The sequence below is a fragment of the Notolepis coatsorum genome (assembly GCF_963971535.1).
Source record: "Notolepis coatsorum genome assembly, chromosome: 9".
NCBI lineage: Eukaryota > Metazoa > Chordata > Actinopteri > Aulopiformes > Paralepididae > Notolepis > Notolepis coatsorum.
The window spans coordinates 102,445,936-102,467,717 of NC_140173.1; the positions used below are offsets into that span (position 1 = coordinate 102,445,936).

Here is a 21,782-nt window from a genome sequence, read left to right on the forward strand (position 1 = left end):
ACAGCAGGGCATCACATAGCAGAACCTCAGCAGGGGCTTGTAGGGTGTACGGCCCAGCCCTGTTAGGTGTGTTCTGGGCTATGCATGGAATGCTCCCCCAGCTGTTTGCGCAGTGTTCCGTTCACAGTGCGGCATTGTGTTGTTCCACAGTGATATAACCACAGGCTCTACCCCAGGAACAACAGTTAACTTACAAGAACAAAGACTGCATTCCCCCGGTTGCTTAGCAACCGGTCATAATCTCCTTTGAGGGTTCTAAAAGGAATATCAGGAATAGCCGGCTCACGAATTGCAGTATGTTCCCAATTTAAATGGAATTTGATGGTTAAGAGCGGTTCTCCTGGGTCCCTGTGGGGTGGGCTGGGATGGAGGGCAGGCGGCCTTCCAGATATATTCCTACTGCTATGGATGTGTGGTCACGCAGACGTAAACAGAACAAAAGACAATGGGCAGGAAATGTTTTCATATACAGTAGGTCATTCTGAACACGTCGTAGGCCTATGAATAGAGTCATTGCAGTTGAAGCAAACATGCAAGTTTCTATATAAAGTAGGGGTGGGAATCGCCATAGACCTCGCGATACGATACTATCGCGATACTTGAGCCGCGATACTCGATATATCGCGAATATTGCGGTGTTTTTGTAATTTTTTTTTAATAAATTTTTTTTTGCTGCAAAGTAAAACTGTCAACATGTTTTATCTAATAAAATAAAGTTCAGTCTGTTCATCTCACTTCAATCATTTTTATTGCAGAACATGGTATTTTCTCAAGCAGACAGATGTAAACACTAATCTGTGTTGCATGTACCTGACAAACTGAACTGTTTGTATTACAGTCATATTCCAACTTAACTGAATGCACATGTGTGTGTGGACTACTGTACTATTACAGGTATTGAAATGAACAATGCAACTTCCTTATAAAAAATATTAAAAAATATTTATTTTTATTTTTTATGAATAATTAAATATCGATACTTGCCGTCCCTGTATCGCCAAGCAAAGTATCGCGATACTACTACGTAGGGCTGTCCCCGACTAAGGATTTGGATGGTCGACTAGGATTGGCCAAAATTTGCCGTTAGTCGACTATTGGTCGACTTAAATTTTTTTGAATAAAAAGGTATAATATTAAAATAAATAATAATAATTATCATTCCATTTGGGCTGTGGGGGGTGCTTAATGTCTGAAGGAGTCGACTGAAGGCTTCTTGTCCTCTGCAAAAGCATGCAATTGGTCCACTGATAGATACATCTTGATATTTGTCTAGTCTAGTGTGTTAGATGGGTGAAATCCTCTTTCAGTGCCTCTGTGCCTGTTTTCGTAGTCAGTTAGCCTCTGGTATGCGTGCCATTAGCGTTAGCCACACTTCTAGGCCTCTTTTCTTTTGGAAAGAATGATAAAAAAAAAATAAAAAAAAAAATATTATATTCGACTAAGAGGTTGGCCAGTCGACTACGGCTCCTTTCGACCGATTAGTCGACTAATCGATGAATAGGGGTCAGCCCTACTACTACGTATCGATTTTTTATCCCACCCCTAATATAAAGCCATAATTGGAGATTGCCCAAATGATCTCAATTCTCTGTTGGAGTGGACGTCTGAACCATATGATACTAGGGCTGTACCGAATGTCATTTTTTAACATTCAAAGCTTCTATTGAAGTATTCAAACGAAGCTTCGAATGTCTATAAAAAAAGTCATACATTTTTTATTTTTTTATATATAAACTAAATCCTCTATTTTAATAAAGTGATTAATCTGATTAAATGAGTCTTTTTCTTTTATTAAATCAACTTTCTTTATCAGTTTCGTCAACATATATAATCCAATAAGGGCACGGTTGGTATGAAAGTGATGGTGACGTCTTATAGTATAACCCCCATTGGTTTAAACCAGGGGTCTCAAACTCAATGTACCTGGGGGCCGCTGGAGGTAGAGTCTGGGTGAGGCTGGCCGCATCAAATATTCCACAAAAAAGGGGTTTCAAGTATTCCAAAAAAAAGTACAACTAATCCAATCTTCTCAATCTTTAGCAATAACATTTCAGAACATGAACAGTTCTTCAGAACATGAACGGTTCTTCAGAACATAGGCTTCTCAGTGGTGTCAGTGGACTCATCCACAGCTATGGAAATGCACTGTGCATTTTTTTATTCTATCACAAAGCTGTTTAATCAAATCACCAGCCAGTATTTCAGTTATTCTGGTTGCTGTGCTATCTGAGGGGGATTTGCTTTTGTTTGCCTTCAAACATGGTCTCCATCACTTCAGTCATACATTATTTTATTATGTATGCATCAGAGAATGGCTTCTTGTGTTTAGCCAAAACCCATGCCACTGAGTGAGGACTTTGTTGCTTTTTCTCGTTGTGACATAGATTTAACAATAATTCTGCTTGCAGCTTGATATGATGATTTCATTCCATTTATTTTTGTGGTTCTTAGCACTGAATTTTGAGGAAAAGTTGCATAAAAAAAATATATATATATATATTAAAAATAAAAAAAATCTTCTTGTCAAGTAGGGGCCCGCAAGTTTGAGTCCCCTGGTTTAAACGGATTGAATAGACAGAATTATTATATATTTATTTTTAATAAAAAATTATTAATGTTGATTTAGAATTCGAATGTCAACATTATGATCGAAGCTTCGAAGCATTCGGTGCAGCCCTATATGGTACACAATCCAATGATCACACTAGACCATATAATCTATAGTAACCTCATGGTTTATCCTCATGTTCTATAGTAACCTCATGGTTTATCCTCATGTTCTCCAGTAACCATGTGGTTTATCCTCATGTTCTATAGTAACCTCATGGTTTATCCTCATGTTCTATAGTAACCTCATGGTTTATCCTCATGTTCTCCAGTAACCATGTGGTTTATCCTCTTGTTCTATAGTAACCTCATGGTTTATCCTCATGTTCTCCAGTAACCTCATGGTTTATCCTCATGTTCTCCAGTAACCATGTCTCCCTTCTCCTCCTCCAGGGCCAAATACCACAAGTTAAAATACGGGACAGAGTTGAATCAAGGTGACATGAAGCCCCCAACCTACGACTCTGGTAAGTCTACAGAACAGAGATCAGACCAGCACGCTCACAAGAGCTCACTACAGAACAAGATCACACCAGCATGCTCACAAGAGATCACTACAGAACAAGATCAGACCAGCATGCTCACAAGAGCTCACTACAGAACAAGATCACACCAGCATGCTCACAAGAGCTCACTACAGAACAAGATCAGACCAGCACGCTCACAAGAGCTCACTACAGAACAAGATCACACCAGCATGCTCACAAGAGATCACTACAGAACAAGATCAGACCAGCACGCTCACAAGAGCTTACTACAGAACAAGATCACACCAGCATGCTCACAAGAGATCACTACAGAACAAGATCAGACCAGCATGCTCACAAGAGATCACTACAGAACAAGATCAGACCAGCATGCTCACAAGAGCTCACTACAGAACAAGATCACACCAGCATGCTCACAAGAGCTCACTACATAACAAGATCACACCAGCATGCTCACAAGAGATCACAACGAGTTTGCTGAAGAGAGAGCTACAGATACTGAGCATTTTGTCAAATGTCCAGTGTTACCGGTAACACCGGTGCTGTCATGAGTTTATTAATCATGGGGCATTTCCTAGTAGGGAAAAACCCTTGTTTGATTCCCTGTTGTAGCTCAATGCCTAGAGCACGACACTACAAGTCAAGTCAAGTCAAGAGTTTTAATTGTCACGGCATAAAGGTATACAATGAAATGCGGGTGGTCTTGCCCGCAACGATGTGCAATACAGTGGTACAACATATCACAATAACTACAAGGGTTAGTTCCCACTGGGGCCAACAATACTAACATGTATGCATGCATGGTATTTCAGAAGGACTACTGATCTTGTCCTTTCTTTCAATAAATTTAACAAAATGGCTTCGGTTTCCATATTTTTTTGACTAATAAATGGAAAACATGCATATTATAAATGCATTCAAAAGCAGTTCCCAGTGCACCGCTGCTGGAGAAATGTAACAAACAGGTGGTACCTTTAAGATGAGATAAGATATTCCTTTATTGAACCCCTTGGGGAAATTCAGTCATCATAGCAGCATGGGGAGGGGGGAGGGGAGTTAGTTATGGGCATGCTATTGAGACATAAATACAGGCAATAACTATTATAGTACAGTAGAAAGGTAAAAACAGCCAGTGTAAACAATACAATTAACTCTGAATATACGCATATGAGGAAGTAGGCAATGTGATCAAAGGTGCAGATGAGGGTCTGTATCAGTTATATTATACATTACAATATGGTTATAATAAACACTAGAATCTAAATATATACTATGAGTAAGTAAAGTATACAGTATACACAGGTGCAGTATACATAAGGTACCCTAACCGACGTTATATACCTCATATTATGTTATAGTCTGTGCAGTTTAGGTGGGAGTCAGACACACTCAGTGATCAGACATTCCTAGTAGTTCTCGAGTTCTTGGACGAGAATGTCTGATCACTGAGTGTGTCTGACTCTCACCTAAACTGCTTAATATTATTAGGATGTAGCAGCAGGGCTCCCCCAGGAGAGGTGTTGATGGTCTGTAGTCAGGGTGAGGAGCGCTGGCTTGATGGGTGGGACCGCTGCCACGTGTCTTCTTGACAGAGGCCCTACATTAAGTCAGTGCTATGAGCTGACTGGAGATTTGAAAACACTAGTATGTAACGTGAATTTATTCAACACGCATTTAAAATAAATAAGTCAATAACTACAGTAGAGACCTTTTCAGAAGTATTCTGTTGCTAGAGGAACAGCTTTGGCCTGTTTATCAAACCATACGTGGTCATCTTCAATGACCTTGAGCATTCATATATAATAAATAAATACAGGATAAATACAATAACTATATAATAGATAAATACAGGATAAATACAATAACTAATAACTAAATACACGATAAATACAATAACTATATAATAAATAAATAAATACAATAACTATATAATAGATATAAATACAATAATAAATGCTATCATGATATAGTTTGTACAATAAATTAAAACAACTACAGATTGTGGTGGAATGGTTGGTGATTATTAAGGATTTGAACTGACCAAAAGATACCAAAGTATTGAGTTTTAGAGTTTGGTGTAGGATGTTGCACATATCGGCAGCACAGAAGCTAAAAGCAGACTTCTCAAGTTCCGTACAAAATATAGTGTGAGCCAATCATTGTGTACCATAGGGTCCAGACGTCTACTCCACAGGCACAGTGGCAGAGTGGTTAGCACTGCTGTCTCACAGCAAGAAGGTCCTGGGTTTGAACCCCAGCAGGGGGCCTTTCTGTGTGGAGTTTGCATGTTCTCCCTGTGTTTGCGTGGGTTTCCTCTGGGTACTCCGGTTTCCTCCCACACCGTAAGACATGCATGTTAGGCAAGGACTACAGATGAAAACTAGCTCATTAGCTAATTCTGGCACATTTACATTGATGTGGAAACTGAATATGTTGATTCATGTGCAATTGTGCACTGTCCCGGGGTAAAAAATAAATAAATAAAACTTAAACTTAAACAACAGAGAAGTGAGATCATTTGGGCAATCTCCAATTATGGCTTCATATCTAAACGTGTACATTCTTGGAATGCTGTGTTTTCAACAACAAAATAAATATTCAAGTTTACTGATTCGTACAGCCTTGGAATGCGATTCAGGCCCTTCATTCCCAGAACCCCCCCCCCCCCCCCCCCCTCCTCTGCCAACAGAAATTCCCGGAAATCATTGCTGTACTAAATCACTGTGATTGTGTATTTATATACATCATATGGCAAGGTCGCTGTTCGTTTGTAGATGCATGTCCAATCTTGTCTGGTTTAGGTAATACTTTAGTTTCATCACTGTCTTTTCCTGAGAAGTGTAACAGTTCACAAGTTGCATTACCTGTTCATGTTGAGGATGCACCACTTTCTCACTGCTGATTAGGGCTGGGTTCAAAAAATGTATTTCCCGATTCTGAATAGATCTTAATTTGAACTAGCGATTATCGATTCATAAAATCCCAAGATCAATAAAAATATATATATATATAAAGATTTTTTTTTTATGCCCCAATTTTGTCGTTATGCCAATTCCCTTGCTGCCATTGCGTGCATTGCCCCACTGTCGGTCTGGGGAGGGTGTAGACCAGGGGTCTGCAATTAAGTTTGGCCTAGGGATAGGCATTTTCCATTGGCGATACCCAACCCTACTGCTGATACTGTTTTCAGATACTAAACTAAGTATCAGATGCTACATTGGAGTGGCTGTCTCAGGAGTAGGGATGGCAGTGGCGGCCGCCACTGGGGGGCGCTAGGGCGCCGCCCCCCTTCAGGCCCTGCCTGGTTATATGAGAGTAGAACAAGAATAAGTATCTTTTTGTTTTTTGTTTTATAGCCCTATAAATAATATAAACATGTTTAAAATGAATAATATTTACTCATTTTAAGTGTTTGTATTTCCAATGCACAATATAACGTTATTATCGCAATTAAAAAACACTCGTTTTCCAGAGCAGGAAGTGACATCACGTTTTTTTTATTTTTTTTATTTTTTCGTATTTCTCTGCCCGGGCTATACGCGATAGCGCTCTGAGTGCGCGTCACAGTTTGATCGCTGTATCCGTCACAGCCAATCAGTGCATAACGCGTTGTGCGTTGAAATATGACTATTATGTTGGAATCTGGGCGCGATTTGAAGCGGTCTAGCCAGTAGCGTCAAGAATATCTGTAGCCGCATTTCGCGGAGACGCTCTCTGATTGGCCGACGCCAGTATTTTTTCCGTAGCAGAATTTCACAGAGACGATCTCTGATTGGCCGAATCCAATTTCTAATGTTTCAATTCTAGGTTATTCCGGCTAGGTTGGTTCCTAGGTTGGTCGGTGGAGATAGTTGTGTTGTTGTGAGAATGATGCAGGCAGCTGTTTGTCTTAGACGAGCGTGCCGTGACTGCAAGTTCTTTAGACTGTTAAGCTTAGGCACTCTTTCAAAGTTGGTTAAGGTTAGAGTTTGTCTTAGAGCATGGTGATAGAACGCCAGGTAGTTTGCAGTCTGTTCGAGCGGAAATGGACAAAGGAATGTACTTGTGTTGTGCTAACGAGCTAACACTTGGCTAACAAGCTATATGGCGGATGTAGTCTGGAGACAGACTACAGTGGACAGTGGTCTGGAATACATCATCATCATCATCATCATCATCACATCATCATCATCATCATCATCATCATCATCATCATCCTCTCTCTCTCTCTCTCTCTCTCTCTCTCTCTCTCTCTCTCTCTCTCTCTCTCTCTCTCTCTCTCTCTCTCTCTCTCTCTCTCTCTCTCTCCCTCTCTCTCTCTCTCTCTCTCTCTCTCTCCTCTCTCTCTCTCTCTCTCCTCTCTCTCTCTCTCTCTCTCTCTCTCTCTCTCTCTCTCTCTCTCTCTCTCTCTCTCTCTCTCTCTCTCTCTCTCTCTCTCTCTCTCTCTCTCTCTCTGGTTAACGTTTGTAAATAGTTTTTTTTAGGAGCAGTACTGTTAGGCTACTGCTGGCCATTCATGAAGCGAGACATTGCTGATTGTTTATTTATTTTATAACACAAGACTATGACTACCAACTGCCTAGCCAGCCGTGTATCAATCTTGGATGCAATAATAACGTTACGTCGTTACCACACTGACTATGTCGATGGCTCATTGATTTAACTACTGCAGCTCTCTCGGATTGAAAATACGTGGATTATGGCTTGTTCAATATCGTCTATGTTTGAATGAATGAATGAATGAGAACTTTATTACAGATTGCAGAATGGGTACAATACAGTACGGCATAGGCGGAGTTTGAACTTGACGCCAGGGGGTGCGACTGCTTGGCGAACTATACCCGCGCGCACGCCAGCGGGCGCGCGCGATTTTTTTTGACCTTTATTTTATTATTTTAGCATTTTTACAATGCCCTAACCCCTAATTTTTTATTTTATTTAGGTAGTACAGCAGCACACACACACACTCACACACACAGCACTACGGGGGATCATTTTTAACTGACTTAGGCTCTAATTATTATTATTCATAGAGACTCTCGAGCAATAATAATTATTACAGCCTCCATTTTTCGTGGACGAAAAATATACCAGGCTATAGATATCAATTTTCCCGAAATAACGCTACCTGCCTCGACAAAATTCGTGCATTGGTTATCCAGATACATTAATTATCATCTCAGAATAAGTGGCTTTGTATCGCGCTGCTGCTGCTGCTGCTGGCCGCGCGTTGCCGTTAACCCTTTCACTGCCACACTACAGAAGGTTCGCCTTATAATGTGACATGATTACTACTATAAAATTAATGTATTGTAAAACAAAACATAATAGAATTCAGATTTGTTTCTCACAATTATTATAATTTTATTAAAATAAAAATAATCTTGATTTAAAAAAAAAAAAAAAAGAAAAAAAAAAAAAAAGAAAAAAAAAGGCAATTTCACCCCCGGCCACCAGGGGGTGCAATGCACCCCCTGAACCCCCATAAACTCCGCCCATGCAGTACGGCTCAATACACACAATTGTTAAGGGGATGCAGACCAGAGAAAGACGTTTGTCTTGTTTACATCAGGGTCCCAGATTTTCGATTCATATCCATAGTTTAATAGCTAGCCTTGGCTCGTTTAACAATATGCAAAATATGTGTACAGCCCTGTACTCATACTGAAGTTATTCTTGGTATATAATAGGTCTGATTGTGTAACGAATCGATTCCACGTCGCGCTGTGTGTGAGAGAGAGAAGGAGAGAGGGAGAGATGTTTGGTATAGCGCCCCTAGTGGCGAAGTACCCACCGGCCGCCACTGAGGGATGGGCATCGATTTTTGAATATTCAAATAGCTGTTCAATTATTTAAAAAATCGAATAGCTTATGCGAATATCGTTTTGGCTCCCAACAAATATTTTGGCACCTACACTGTGTACTGTATTGAGATGGGACCCTATTAACTGTTATATCGTTGAACGGCATGCTGGGTACAGCTCGCTAGCTAGCCAGGTAGCATAACAGTCTGTTAACAGCTGGGAGAACAGAAAAGAAAGATTAATAAAGAGAGACTGGAGATGTTACATGGTAGCAACGTCTTGTACGTTGGCCATGTAGTTTCACTAAGTTCACACATTTCAAGCATCAGTGATGTAAACTTTCGGAATGAATGCTTCATGTTTGCCTGGTCCGCTAACATTAGCTGTTAGCAATGACAGCAGCCAGCTAGCTTGCTTGTCTGATTATTTCACGTTCACTATTAACTCATTGAGCGCCAAAAATTTGATTTCTCGTATTTCTTTTTTTTTATTCTTTTTTGATTATTATTCTAAACACTCACACGGACCGTTGTGAGTCGTCCTGGGACCGCTGTGTAACTTAGAATCGATATGACGATCGAATCCCGATAGGTGGCCGTATCGCCTACCTTTTGAACTGGGCTAGTTTAGTGTGGGGGGGGGCTTCTATGCCAGCACTTTACTCAATGGGAGGACGGGGATATTTGCGAACGCTTAAACTATATCTTAAATTATGGCTATGGGTCTAATACACCCGTCGCTTATCAATGACTTGCTTGCAGTCAACATGTACGAAACGGATAGTTTTTTCATCTGTACATTTCATCATTTCCGTTTTATACCGTTTTGAATACGAGTATAGTTTTGGAGATTTCTAGTAATTCCAGAGAAATACGCGATAATCACCCTTTAGTGAAATACACGAAACACGTTGTCATTTTTCGGCTGATTTATGAATCGTTTTCAAATAAACGCTAGATTATCGAGAGTGTGTCCTTATGCACGATACAAAAGCGGGCTGAAAAATCGCTTATTCTTGACTTGCTCAGCGCTAACGACACACACACAATTTGCACACACACAGCAATTTGGTCTAGCGCGTCAAAGCAAGAGCTTAGTCAACTCCAGCTCACTCAAAATAGAGCTGCCCGACTCACTCTTCACTGCTCTATAAGGAATAGTGTGGAGGGAATGCATGCTAGACTGTCGTGGATGAGGGTGGACGAGAGACTAGCATGCAGTTTGATTAGGTTTTTAAAGAACATTTGTACCTTGGGTAAACCCACTCAATTGTATTCTATGCTTTTATCCACCAATGATAGACATGACCATAATACCAGACATGCTTCAAGTAGTCGCTTCACCCTACCTCTGCCTAGAACCAACGCTCTAAATAAAACTGCAATGTATAGAGCCATAACATACTGGAATAGGATCCCATTACATATTATACGGACGGAAAACAAGGACAGTTTCAAAAAGAAACTCAAAGGAGCCATAATCCGGAAGGAAATTAATATATGTCATGCATGAGTGTAGCTGCAGCCATGTTATCCAAAACTTCTTCTGATTACTCTGTGTGTTTTTTTTTCTTTTTAAATGTATGGTGAAATTGATGTTTTAGTAACATTGATGAGCATTCTAAAAGCAATTCTTAAAAAGATTCAATTTTAAAAACAATCTTAAATTGTATTTAACACTGTATTTTGTGTTTTTTTTTGTTTTCTGTTTCTTTGCTTGCATGTAATTTTAGCCATCTTAATTGTTAGTTTCATTGTGTATTGTATGTTGAGTACTGACTTTTAATAATTCTGTTTTGCAATAATTGTTTTTGTATGTTTTTTTTTGTGTGGACCCCAGGAAGACTAGCTGGTTGCCATGGCACCAGCTAATGGGGATCCGTAATAAAAACAAATCAAACACACACACACACATTCCGATGGCGGTGATAGGAACATCTGATTAACCCAAGATTCGTAACATAAATTCCTTACCTTACATCAGATGTTCTGCAAAAAGATTAATCCAATTCCTGATCGCCATTCCAAATATCGATCGCGTTTATTGATCCAATGTTATAGTCCAAAACACATAATCGACGCTGCTCTGAGTGTCCTCAGTCAATGTGGTAACACGATACTGCTTGCCCGAGAAGGTAAACCCGGACCGGAGTTATTTTTTCGATGCACATTCCCAGCCAATCCAATCCAATGATGTGCAATACCATCCGGGAGACGATAGGCGGGGATATTTTTTGAGCTCAGACCCATTCCCAATGATAACATCAGGTTGGATGGATAAAAATGAATGGATATCGCTAATAAAAGAAATAACGATTAAAACCTGACTATACTCGTGATTGGCACGGAACGGTTGGCTAGTTAACCCGACTATACTCGTGGTTGGCACGGAATGGGTTAAGATTGACTTGTATTGATTAATCAATCATCAATCAACATATTAAAATAATTTGCTTAAAATGTTACTCTGGCCTCTTATTTAATCTAATTTAATTTAATCTACTTGAAATTTATTGAACACAATTTATATATATGTGACACAAACATACGTTTTCTTTTATTTTTGGCTGGTAAAAAATCTGCCTGGCTGTCTGGTATTTTTTATTTTATTTTTTAAATCTACCAGCCACCTTGGCTGGTAAGCCAAAAAGTAACTTTTTCCCCCTGAGCCTACATATTCATAATCATGAAAGTTTATTTGGGAGTATTTTATATTCTGTACTTAGTTTGAAAGTGGTCAGACAGTTCCCTCTGTGTGTAATACAGACCGTCTTCACACATTCATAAATAACACTTACAGAAAAGCTTATTGTGCACTGTAATACGTTTTGTTCAATGGGGGATTTTTTTTTATGTACTGAATATCGTGAAACCGTGGTATTTTTGCCCAAGGTTATCGTACCCTCAAAATGTCATGCCGGCACATGCCTAGTCTACACTATAGGCTACACTACTAGGTCTACACTATACTATAGTTTAAGGCTACTTTCACTGTTTTACTGCATTACAGTACTGTATTGTCTTTTTGAAGTTGGGAGCACCAGTGCTACCAAGTACATTTTTTTATTTCGATCCCTGAGGTAACCTATTCTGCTCCGTGGTATAGTCGGGCCCGAGCACTCCGAGGCACAATACTAGCCACTAGCCTGCTGCTAACGAGCCACCTAACGTTATATGTATTGATCCTTGGAGCAAGAGTGAAGTACCTGCTGTAGCTGCTGACAACGTCTATTTTATCCAACCCCATCATAAAACATGCTTTTGTAATGATCGCAGCGTCGGAAAATGACCCCCCCCCCCCTTGATGGCTTTGTGAATAGAATCATCTATATATGGTTGTGTTTACCTTTGACCTGGAAATAATATAGGTTTCAGGCGAGCAACCCGCACGATTTGCGCATATGCGCACAAAACACACTATCTCACGTTCCAGAAAACCAGCCTGGATTATTGTGAAACAGGCCGATTTTTTGCATGGGATAGCATACGAACGAAGGTATATAGAAATAAGCAGTTTTTTCCCTGTTGGAGTATAAATAGTGCCTGTCAAATGAGCCATACTATTGTCTCCATAGCTATAATATAATATAATATAATATAACATTGTGAAAATGGTCAATAACGCTGGTGCCAGGGAGTAAAAAAACAGCGTGGAACACGCCAACATTGTGGGAGATTTGCTTACCGTCTTCTCCAGAGAGAGACAAGAAGATGTATACCAGTTTCTTCTCTGTGTTCAGTAGAAAGCTATCTGGCTGCATGTTAGCCTAGCTTAGCATAATGAATGGAAGCGGACATGACTCGTTAGCCTAGGCATAGTCCACCTAACACCTCTCCCGAAGGCTAACCGGTCATGTCTGCTTCCTTCATTGTGCTAAGCTAGCCTAATATGCAGAGCCAGATAGCTTTCAACTGAACACACAGAGAGGAAACTGGTATCTATCTTCTTGTCTCTCTTTGGAGAAGACGATAAGGTAATTCCCCAAATGTTGGCGTGAACCTCTGCCCCTCTAGGGGGGTCCGGGGGCATGCCTCCCCGGAACATTTTTTTTTTTTTTTTTATATAAACGTTAAATGCATCAATCTGGTGCACTTTGAGAGCAAAATAAAGAGGCTAGATCTATTATGAACTTTGTGCTCAAAACACAAAATCTACTAGACTATAGCATACATTTGAGCCATCAAAGAAATGAAGCAAAAGTGGTTACCTGTGTTGAACTGGTTTATTATTTAGAAAATAAAAAAATATACTGCATTACTATTACGACTACTACCACTGCCAATACTACTAATACATCCCTATTGGCCCGCCACAGTCTAGGTAATTAATGGGAAACACTGTAATATACACTACCGTTCAAAAGTTTGGGGTCACCCAGACAATTTCATGTTTTCCATGAAAACTCACACTTTTATTTATCAAATGAGTTGCAAAATGAATAGAAAATAGAAAAAAGGTTACAAGGTTACAAGGTTAGAAATAATGATTTTTATTTTGAAATAATAATTTTGTCCTTCAAACTTTGCTTTCGTTAAAGAATGCTCTTTTTGCAGCAATTACAGCAATGCAGACCTTTGGCATTCTACAGTAGCTGTTCATTTGTTGAGGGAATCTGAAGAAATTTCACCCCACGCTTCCTGAAGCACCTCCCACAAGTTGGATTGGCTTGAAGCAGGGCTGTATGTTAACTTTTTTTTGCACATAGCACTGGTGCTACAGAGGTTGATAGTTTTGTAGGTGAGATCCCATGTATAATATTTGTATATCGTTTGATATCCCTTGTATATTCTTTGTACATATATACGGAATATCCCTTTAGCCTACAGACCATAATATTCGTTCTCCTATTGGAAGCGATCCCCTGGCGCCACTGCCTTACCCCCTAGAGCTGACTTCAAAGGTACCGACGAGATATGTCTGTACATGCCCAGCTTCTGCCCATGAATACGGCTACCAAAATACGAATGGCACTATTTGTCCACGGTACATATAAATAGGGCGCAAGAAATGTAGAACTTTCTCTTAGCCTCTTAGTCCCTTGTCCCGTTCAGTCTCGTTCAGTTCCAGTTATCCAAGCAACGTCTCACCCACTACGCAACGTGGGCAGAGCAGGGCTCGCATTGCCCCAAGATAGAGCCTTGTGTTATCCTAGTACGTTGGTTTAACGTATCGTTCTCTATTTATTAGTAAAGCCTTCATTACGAGTCAAAGACCACGTGAAGTGGGTAATTGTGTGCCTATAATAGAGCACTTATAGCCGCGTGCAGATAGGATAGAGTAACGTCAAGTTCAACTGTGAACCACGGACCAACCGGAGGATTTACACCGGACCAGCAGCACCACGGAGGATTTACACCCCGCCAGCAGTGCCACTTTCCGGCAAGGATTATTATTCTTCATTCTTCACCAAGCTGCTGGAAGCAGAGAACCGTCTACACCCACTGCTGTGGGATCTACGTGCCCGTGGGGACATCACTCAAGCCCGTCTCTGTCGTACCAGAGGCACCACGGCTTTCACCTGCACGACGCGCACCCTGGGACCAGGCTGCTTTCCCCGCTGCTCCAGGGGTGATATCACCTCCGTGGACCATTGACTTTCATAGAGCATTGCCCCCCCCCTGCTGGCTTACAACCGGTAGTACACCCCCCCTTCCCAGAATATCCCTAGATCTAATTACTTAATATTCATTATTGATTTGCCTGCACATTCTTTGCCTTATAAGCGCATCTAAAGTGAACAAAGTATATAATGTAATACTATTTTGATGTAATAAATATTCTAAATGAGTATTTGAGTGGAAACCTGTTATTGTGGAAGTGTTGTCATCTAATATACCTTTGTACGGTATTGGCCAGTAATGTACAAGACGGTAGTGATTTAATGATATCAATACTTGATTAATACAGTCAGGGAATTGTACCCCTCAGTTACAATTGGTCCTTCGATAGCCGGAGAATAATTAGCGTAATATTAATATAATATTAATATTGACATGGCCGATGACGAACACTCCACAGACGGTTCTCCTAAGCTAGATCGCCCGCAGCGCAGACGGCAGCCACCTCCCTATCTAGAGGCATACTCTGTCAGTCCAATACCTAGCTTTAAAGGGAAGTTAAACGCGGAAAAAGTAGAAAGTAAAATTATGTCCGACCCTAACAACCAGGCTACCCCGCCAACAGAGGCCCTAGTAGGTTCTAATGTAACTGACCAAGCTCACGGTGGGGACCAGGAGGGAACTGACACGACTTTACCCCCAGACAATACCGAAGAAATAGTCCCCGATCAGCTCCGGGAGGAAGACGACCCTAAAGAGACGCGCACCCAGGAGACGGATCTCCTCGGTACGCAACAGGAGAACGGATCTCCAACAAGTACTGCCGGGAGCCGATCGCCCCGAACGGCGTCTTCCCCCAGCGAGGCGGACAAGATGCTGGCGCAGGCACTCATCGCCACCCTGGCAGCCTCCACCGAACGCGATCGACTTCAAGCGCAACAGACGTGCGAGCGCGAAAATTTTGCAGGCGAGCGAGAGCGCTTCCAGGCGCAACAAAGGAGTGAAGACGACCGAATAAGACTGGAGACCAGACGCCTCCAGACAGAAGAGAACATCGAGAGAAGCCGCGCCGACGTCGCAAATGCACAGCTCCACGCCGCCCATGCCAGCGCCAATGCCCAGCGCGACGTCGCCAACGCACAGCGCGACGCTGCCCAGGCCAGTGCCAATGCGCAGCGCGACATCGCCAATGCCCAGCGCGAAGCAGCGCGCGACACAGCCCATGCCCGGCGCGAGGCAGAGCGCGACCGGCTGCAGGCGGAGCTGATGGACAAACTGGTTGCCATGGCGACACCCCCTCACTCCGCACGGAGCTCCCAGAGATCGTCAAGACATGGGTCTAGGACACATTCCCCTACCCGACGAAGCGACCCGGGACCCCGCCTACAGGAGGATCCTGTCCACGTCTCCGAACCCCCTCCCCGACCGGTCCATACGAGACCCAGCAACCGGGAAGAACCGGACCACGCCGAGAGACTGAACAGAAGACTCCAGTTCCTAGCAGAGGGAGAGGAGGAGGAGGAGTGTCAAGCCGACCAGCAGCAACGTGCTCTGGCCCAGGAGGCCCAGTACAGCCCCGACCAGCAGCAACGTACTCGGGACCAGGAGGTCCGGTGCAGCCCAGGGGTCAGCCCCGAGGCCCTGCGCTGCAAACCCCCGACTCAACTCACGGGTGAGTTTGACGCACCGCCAGCCCCGAGGAACAGCACCTGGGTACCCGACCTTCGGTACCCACCAAGTACCAGCCCAAGACGACACGCAAGAGGAGACTCGCCTAGGAGGCCTCTCCCCCAACGCTCACCGATGTGCCAGTCATCCATGACATCATACATTGCCACGCCGTCGTTTCCAGACTTCGCCTATGAGAGTCGAGCACAGTACACGGAGCTCCGGATGTGCCTAGAGACAATGATGGTGGATGTCGCTGATGAACGCCACAAGTATGCAATATTACTGAAGCACCTGAAAGTACCGCGAGCGCACAATATAGCGCTAGCCTATGCCACCTCTTCGACACCATACACAGCGGCTCTAGCAGCGCTGGACCAGAGATATGGACGTATATGGGATTACGTAATAGAAGAGATAAGGCATATTGACCGCTTACCCCCAGCAACAGACAATCGCTCACTAGACGACCTGTCAATCAAAGTGCAGTCCCTGGTAGGGATGCTGGGAGCGCAACGGGAAAAGGGCATGCATGAGCTATACGCCAACTCTAACGTCGAGAGGATTTTGGAGAAGCTGCCACCCGCAAGACAGGAGCGTTTTAGGCGGCAGAGAGACTACCGGGATCCCAACGGCCCCGAACCATCCCTCCTTGATCTAGCCGACTTCCTGGCGAGAGAAGTCAGCAGCTTACGACTGGATACATTCGGGCGGAGCACGCCAAGCTCCAGAGAGGGACCCAGGAGAATAAATGATGGAAGAAGATCGGTGACTGTTATGCACCAAGCCGAATCAGTACCGCAGCACCAGAACCACAACACCCCCTCGACGAAAGAGGACCAGTGGAAGATTGAGTGCCAGTACTGTGAGGGAGAACATCGGCTCTATCAGTGCGAAGATTTCAAGAAGCTGACCACGGATGATGTGAGCCAGTGGGTCAAGGACCACCGCCGCTGCTTCCGCTGCGCGCGCAGCCACCTAGCAGCTGAGTGCCGCTTGAAAAAGAAGTGCAGCAGGTGCGGTGGCACCCACCTGGAGGTCCTGCATGACATCAACAAGCGTCAGCCAGGACAACCGAGTGGGCCCGTCGCGGTACTGTACCATGCCGAGGCGGTGGCACCAGAACCAAAGTTCCACCAGACCGCTCCCTACTGTACCTACTGCGACGGCGGACACTGGCTGGCACAGTGCGCCGAATATAAGACACTGAACCCCGTCCAAGTTAACCAGTGGCGTGAGGCGGCCCAGGCGGGCGCCGCTTACCGCGCAGCACGGTGCGGAGCCCACCAGAAGGTCCAAGGCAACCAACCAACAGGAGTGCTCCACATTGACCAGCACAGCGGGACCCCCCGTGTGCTCCTCAAAGTGGTCAGGGTGCTCCTGAGCCACGAGGACAAAGTCATGGACACTTACGCCGTCCTTGATGACGGGTCAGAGAAGACCCTTCTGCTCGCGTCCGCTGCGGCCCAGCTGGGACTGCGGGGGAGCGAGAACCAAATGACGATTCGGACAATAAGAAGAGATTTAAAGACGATAAAGGGCGAGAATGTCTCCTTCACTATCGCAGCAAGCGGGCAGCCAGAGCGACGGTATAGGATTACAAATGCTTTCACCAGCCAAGAAATAGGACTATCACAGTACACCTACCCCATCCCACAGCTGATGGATAAATACGTGCACCTGCGTCAACTACCTATCCCGCTCATAGACGGCGCCACCCCGACCCTGCTGATAGGCTCCGACCATGCAGACCTCATCGTCCCGATAGACCGGGTCCATACCGGAACCCGAGGCTGTCCTGCAGCAGTCGAGACCCGCCTAGGGTGGACACTACAAGGCCCCCTCGCTAAATCTCTCAACCGAACAGCAGCCACTAGCTGCCTCCACTCCAGAGCGACAGAAGAAGACACCGGCCTCTCCCCCGTACAGCAGAGGCTATTGACATTAAGCGAGAGGCCCGTGAGAGAACCGTGGGTACCAGAGGGAGTTCGGAACTCCACCCCCCTCAGCTGCGCTTCAGACGTAGCTGACCTCGAACCCAGCACCCCAAGCGACTCCTTGACGGGGCGGCCGGGACCGGCCCCTCCTCACACGGGGTACAGAGCGAACAAGAGAAACAGACGGAGGAGGAGAAAGCACAGCCAAGCACAGATCAAAGCAGTCTCAGGCCCGCTTCCTCCTAAGCCCCCCTTCATCCCGTCCAGTCGTCATGACCATAGACCAGTCACCACCCCGAGCTGCGTGGCCGGCCGGCCGCGTAAGCAAAGTGACCACTGGTGCCCGACGGAAAGGTCAGAGTGGCAGAAGTGCCCGGCCAAGGGCGGATCTACAACCGACCCGTGGCGAGGCTGATAGAGTCGCCAAGGCTCCCCGACTCGCCTAATGACGACCATGACCCCTGACTTTGTGAACTGCCCGACCCCTCACAGACATTGAGTAGTGGACAGTGTGGTTAATCTGTCTCTGCTTAGCTAATTAGGTGGGACTAATTAGGGCGCGGCTGTTACAAAGGGTCAGATTAAACCGAATATATATATTTATTGCCTGAGATCCCATGTATAATATTTGTATATCGTTTGATATCCCTTGTATATTCTTTGTACATATATACGGAATATCCCTTTAGCCTACAGACCATAATATTCGTTCTCCTATTGGAAGCGATCCCCTGGCGCCACTGCCTTACCCCCTAGAGCTGACTTCAAAGGTACCGACGAGATATGTCTGTACATGCCCAGCTTCTGCCCATGAATACGGCTACCAAAATACGAATGGCACTATTTGTCCACGGTACATATAAATAGGGCGCAAGAAATGTAGAACTTTCTCTTAGCCTCTTAGTCCCTTGTCCCGTTCAGTCTCGTTCAGTTCCAGTTATCCAAGCAACGTCTCACCCACTACGCAACGTGGGCAGAGCAGGGCTCGCATTGCCCCAAGATAGAGCCTCGTGTTATCCTAGTACGTTGGTTTAACGTATCGTTCTCTATTTATTAGTAAAGCCTTCATTACCAAAGACCACGTGAAGTGGGTAATTGTGTGCCTATAATAGAGCACTTATAGCCGCGTGCAGATAGGATAGAGTAACGTCAAGTTCAACTGTGAACCACGGACCAACCGGAGGATTTACACCGGACCAGCAGCACCACGGAGGATTTACACCCCGCCAGCAGTGCCACTTTCCGGCAAGGATTATTATTCTTCATTCTTCACCAAGCTGCTGGAAGCAGAGAACCGTCTACACCCACTGCTGTGGGATCTACGTGCCCGTGGGGACATCACTCAAGCCCGTCTCTGTCGTACCAGAGGCACCACGGCTTTCACCTGCACGACGCGCACCCTGGGACCAGGCTGCTTTCCCCGCTGCTCCAGGGGTGATATCGCCTCCGTGGACCATTGACTTTCATAGAGCATTGCCCCCCCCCTGCTGGCTTACAACCGGTAGTACACCCCCCCTTCCCAGAATATCCCTAGATCTAATTACTTAATATTCATTATTGATTTGCCTGCACATTCTTTGCCTTATAAGCGCATCTAAAGTGAACAAAGTATATAATGTAATACTATTTTGATGTAATAAATATTCTAAATTAGTATTTGAGTGGAAACCTGTTATTGTGGAAGTGTTGTCATCTAATATACCTTTGTACGGTATTGGCCAGTAATGTACAAGACGGTAGTGATTTAATGATATCAATACTTGATTAATACAGTCAGGGAATTGTACCCCTCAGTTACAACAAGTATAAAACGTGTTATATTTGTAACAGTCACAAATGTGCCTATTGTATTTGTTATTTAGTTGCAGTGCCATGTTTGGCTGTCATTTTCATGCTGACAAGTTGATGTCACACAGCCAGACACGTTACCTGTAAGGAATTATGGGATTTGGTGTTGGGTGTATGGACTCTACTATGGGTGGGAATCACCAGTTTCATCACGATACGATACGATATCGATTCTTTGGACAACGATACGATATTTGCCGATATCTGCCACGATACGATGCAGGTGCCTGCAATCGATATGAGATGATATCATAAGCCCATTTAACACGATCAGTAACATTTAGATCAACTCAAAAAAGGTAACGAAAATATAATTTGAAAAAAATTAATTGAGCTCTTCCAGACATTTAAATGAAAAACAATCTATTGTTTTTAATACAAATATACCTCCTGTTCACTATAAAGTGCCACGTTTTGATATATTGAGCTTTAAACTTTAAGTAAAAAAAATTTGAACTCACCTAAACCTAACCTAAAACCCCTTCCCCTCCCAAACCGTTCCTGCAATTGTTTTATGTTGCATGATGATCATGAATACATTTATTATGTATTGTATTTTTTATGTTTAAATATCAACATTATCTGTCCACCCTCAGTACATTTACTATCAATATAATATACTCGTCTGACTTCATCTGATCTTTTCAAACGCACACACACACACACACACACACACACACACACACACACACACACACACACACAGAAGGGAGAATGCCTGCCCCCCCCTTCCCTTCCCCAGTCCTCACTCTGCCCGTCTGCCGTTCTCTCTGTCTGTGACTATGAACAGGGTTAGCTTGTTGTTAGCTTACGTTAACGTAGCCTTAATTTCGGTCTTTAACACGACGTGGTCATAAAGGAATGGCGAGGATTGCAAAGCATGTTAGATGCATTTGACCCGTTGCGGAATAAAACAGCAGGGATTTGTTTTGGGTCGCGAAATAGGCACACTAGCCTTGCTCTGTTTCAGACGCTACTGCTGTGTGCTGTTGAGCCGAGCGGATACGACTCCACAGGATTTTCAAAATAAGAGTATCGAGGGCGGCTAGGTGGTGTAGTGGGCAAGGCGCTCGCCACCAATGCAGGAGACGCTGGGTTCGAGCCCAGCTCTCCGCATTGCTATCAGCTTGGCTGGTCGTTCATACTAACACAATTGGTAGTGTTAGGGGTGGGAAAGCTGATGGGTGGGGATCGGACGTTGTGGACAGCGACTCCTACAGGTCGGTTGGTGTGCCTGCGCAGCAGAATCAGGAAGCGACGGGGGCGGCGTGTCCCTCCCACGCAGACCCCCGCCGCTGAAAGATCGCGCTGTGCAGGTGAAAAGATGCGACGGCTGCTTCCTCGAGTACCGGAGGGGACACGTGATGTAAGGCTTCGTCCACATTGCAGCCGGCTTGTGGGAGGCATGGCCTAACAGCGTTCGAAACAGGAGAGGGTAGAATTGGACGATACAAAATTGAAATTGAAAAGTAGATACAAAAAATAATAAGAGTATCGATATTAACCGAATGCCTATCGCACCAGTGCTACTGAAGTAAATCCATTCATCGCACAGACCGATGTTGCTGTAGCTGCTACTTTTTCTGTCAAGCCCCCCTTTGGCGGACCAAAATATTTTGAGAGTTCATTTTGGAGCCTCTGAGCCCAGCGGAATCATGTGTTCTACTGTATCACGTTGGATCTATACACTTATCGATTTTTTCGAATGGTGATCAGGAATTGGAATATACCAGTTGGATACCATCTGATGTCAGGTAAGGAATCTATGTTATCAGTGTTAGGATAATCAGACTCATTTTGATGAAGATATAAGCTGTTTTGTGAAATGGGCTCTTTCGGTTTCACTGTAAAAAATCCAAGAGGAAATGAACACAGCGATTATCCGTGCGCGGC

General features: G+C 44.1%; 1 protein-coding gene across 1 annotated transcript in view; it reads left to right on the plus strand.

Moving 5' to 3' along the window:
* The window catches only part of strn (striatin, calmodulin binding protein), a 284,127-nt gene that overhangs the window by 146,264 nt on the left and 116,081 nt on the right, over positions 1-21,782 (plus strand). Inside the window, exon 3 of the mRNA XM_084321683.1 lies at positions 3,001-3,074. Coding sequence (XP_084177809.1) covers positions 3,001-3,074 — 74 coding nt within the window. The remainder of the gene's footprint in view (positions 1-3,000; positions 3,075-21,782) is intronic.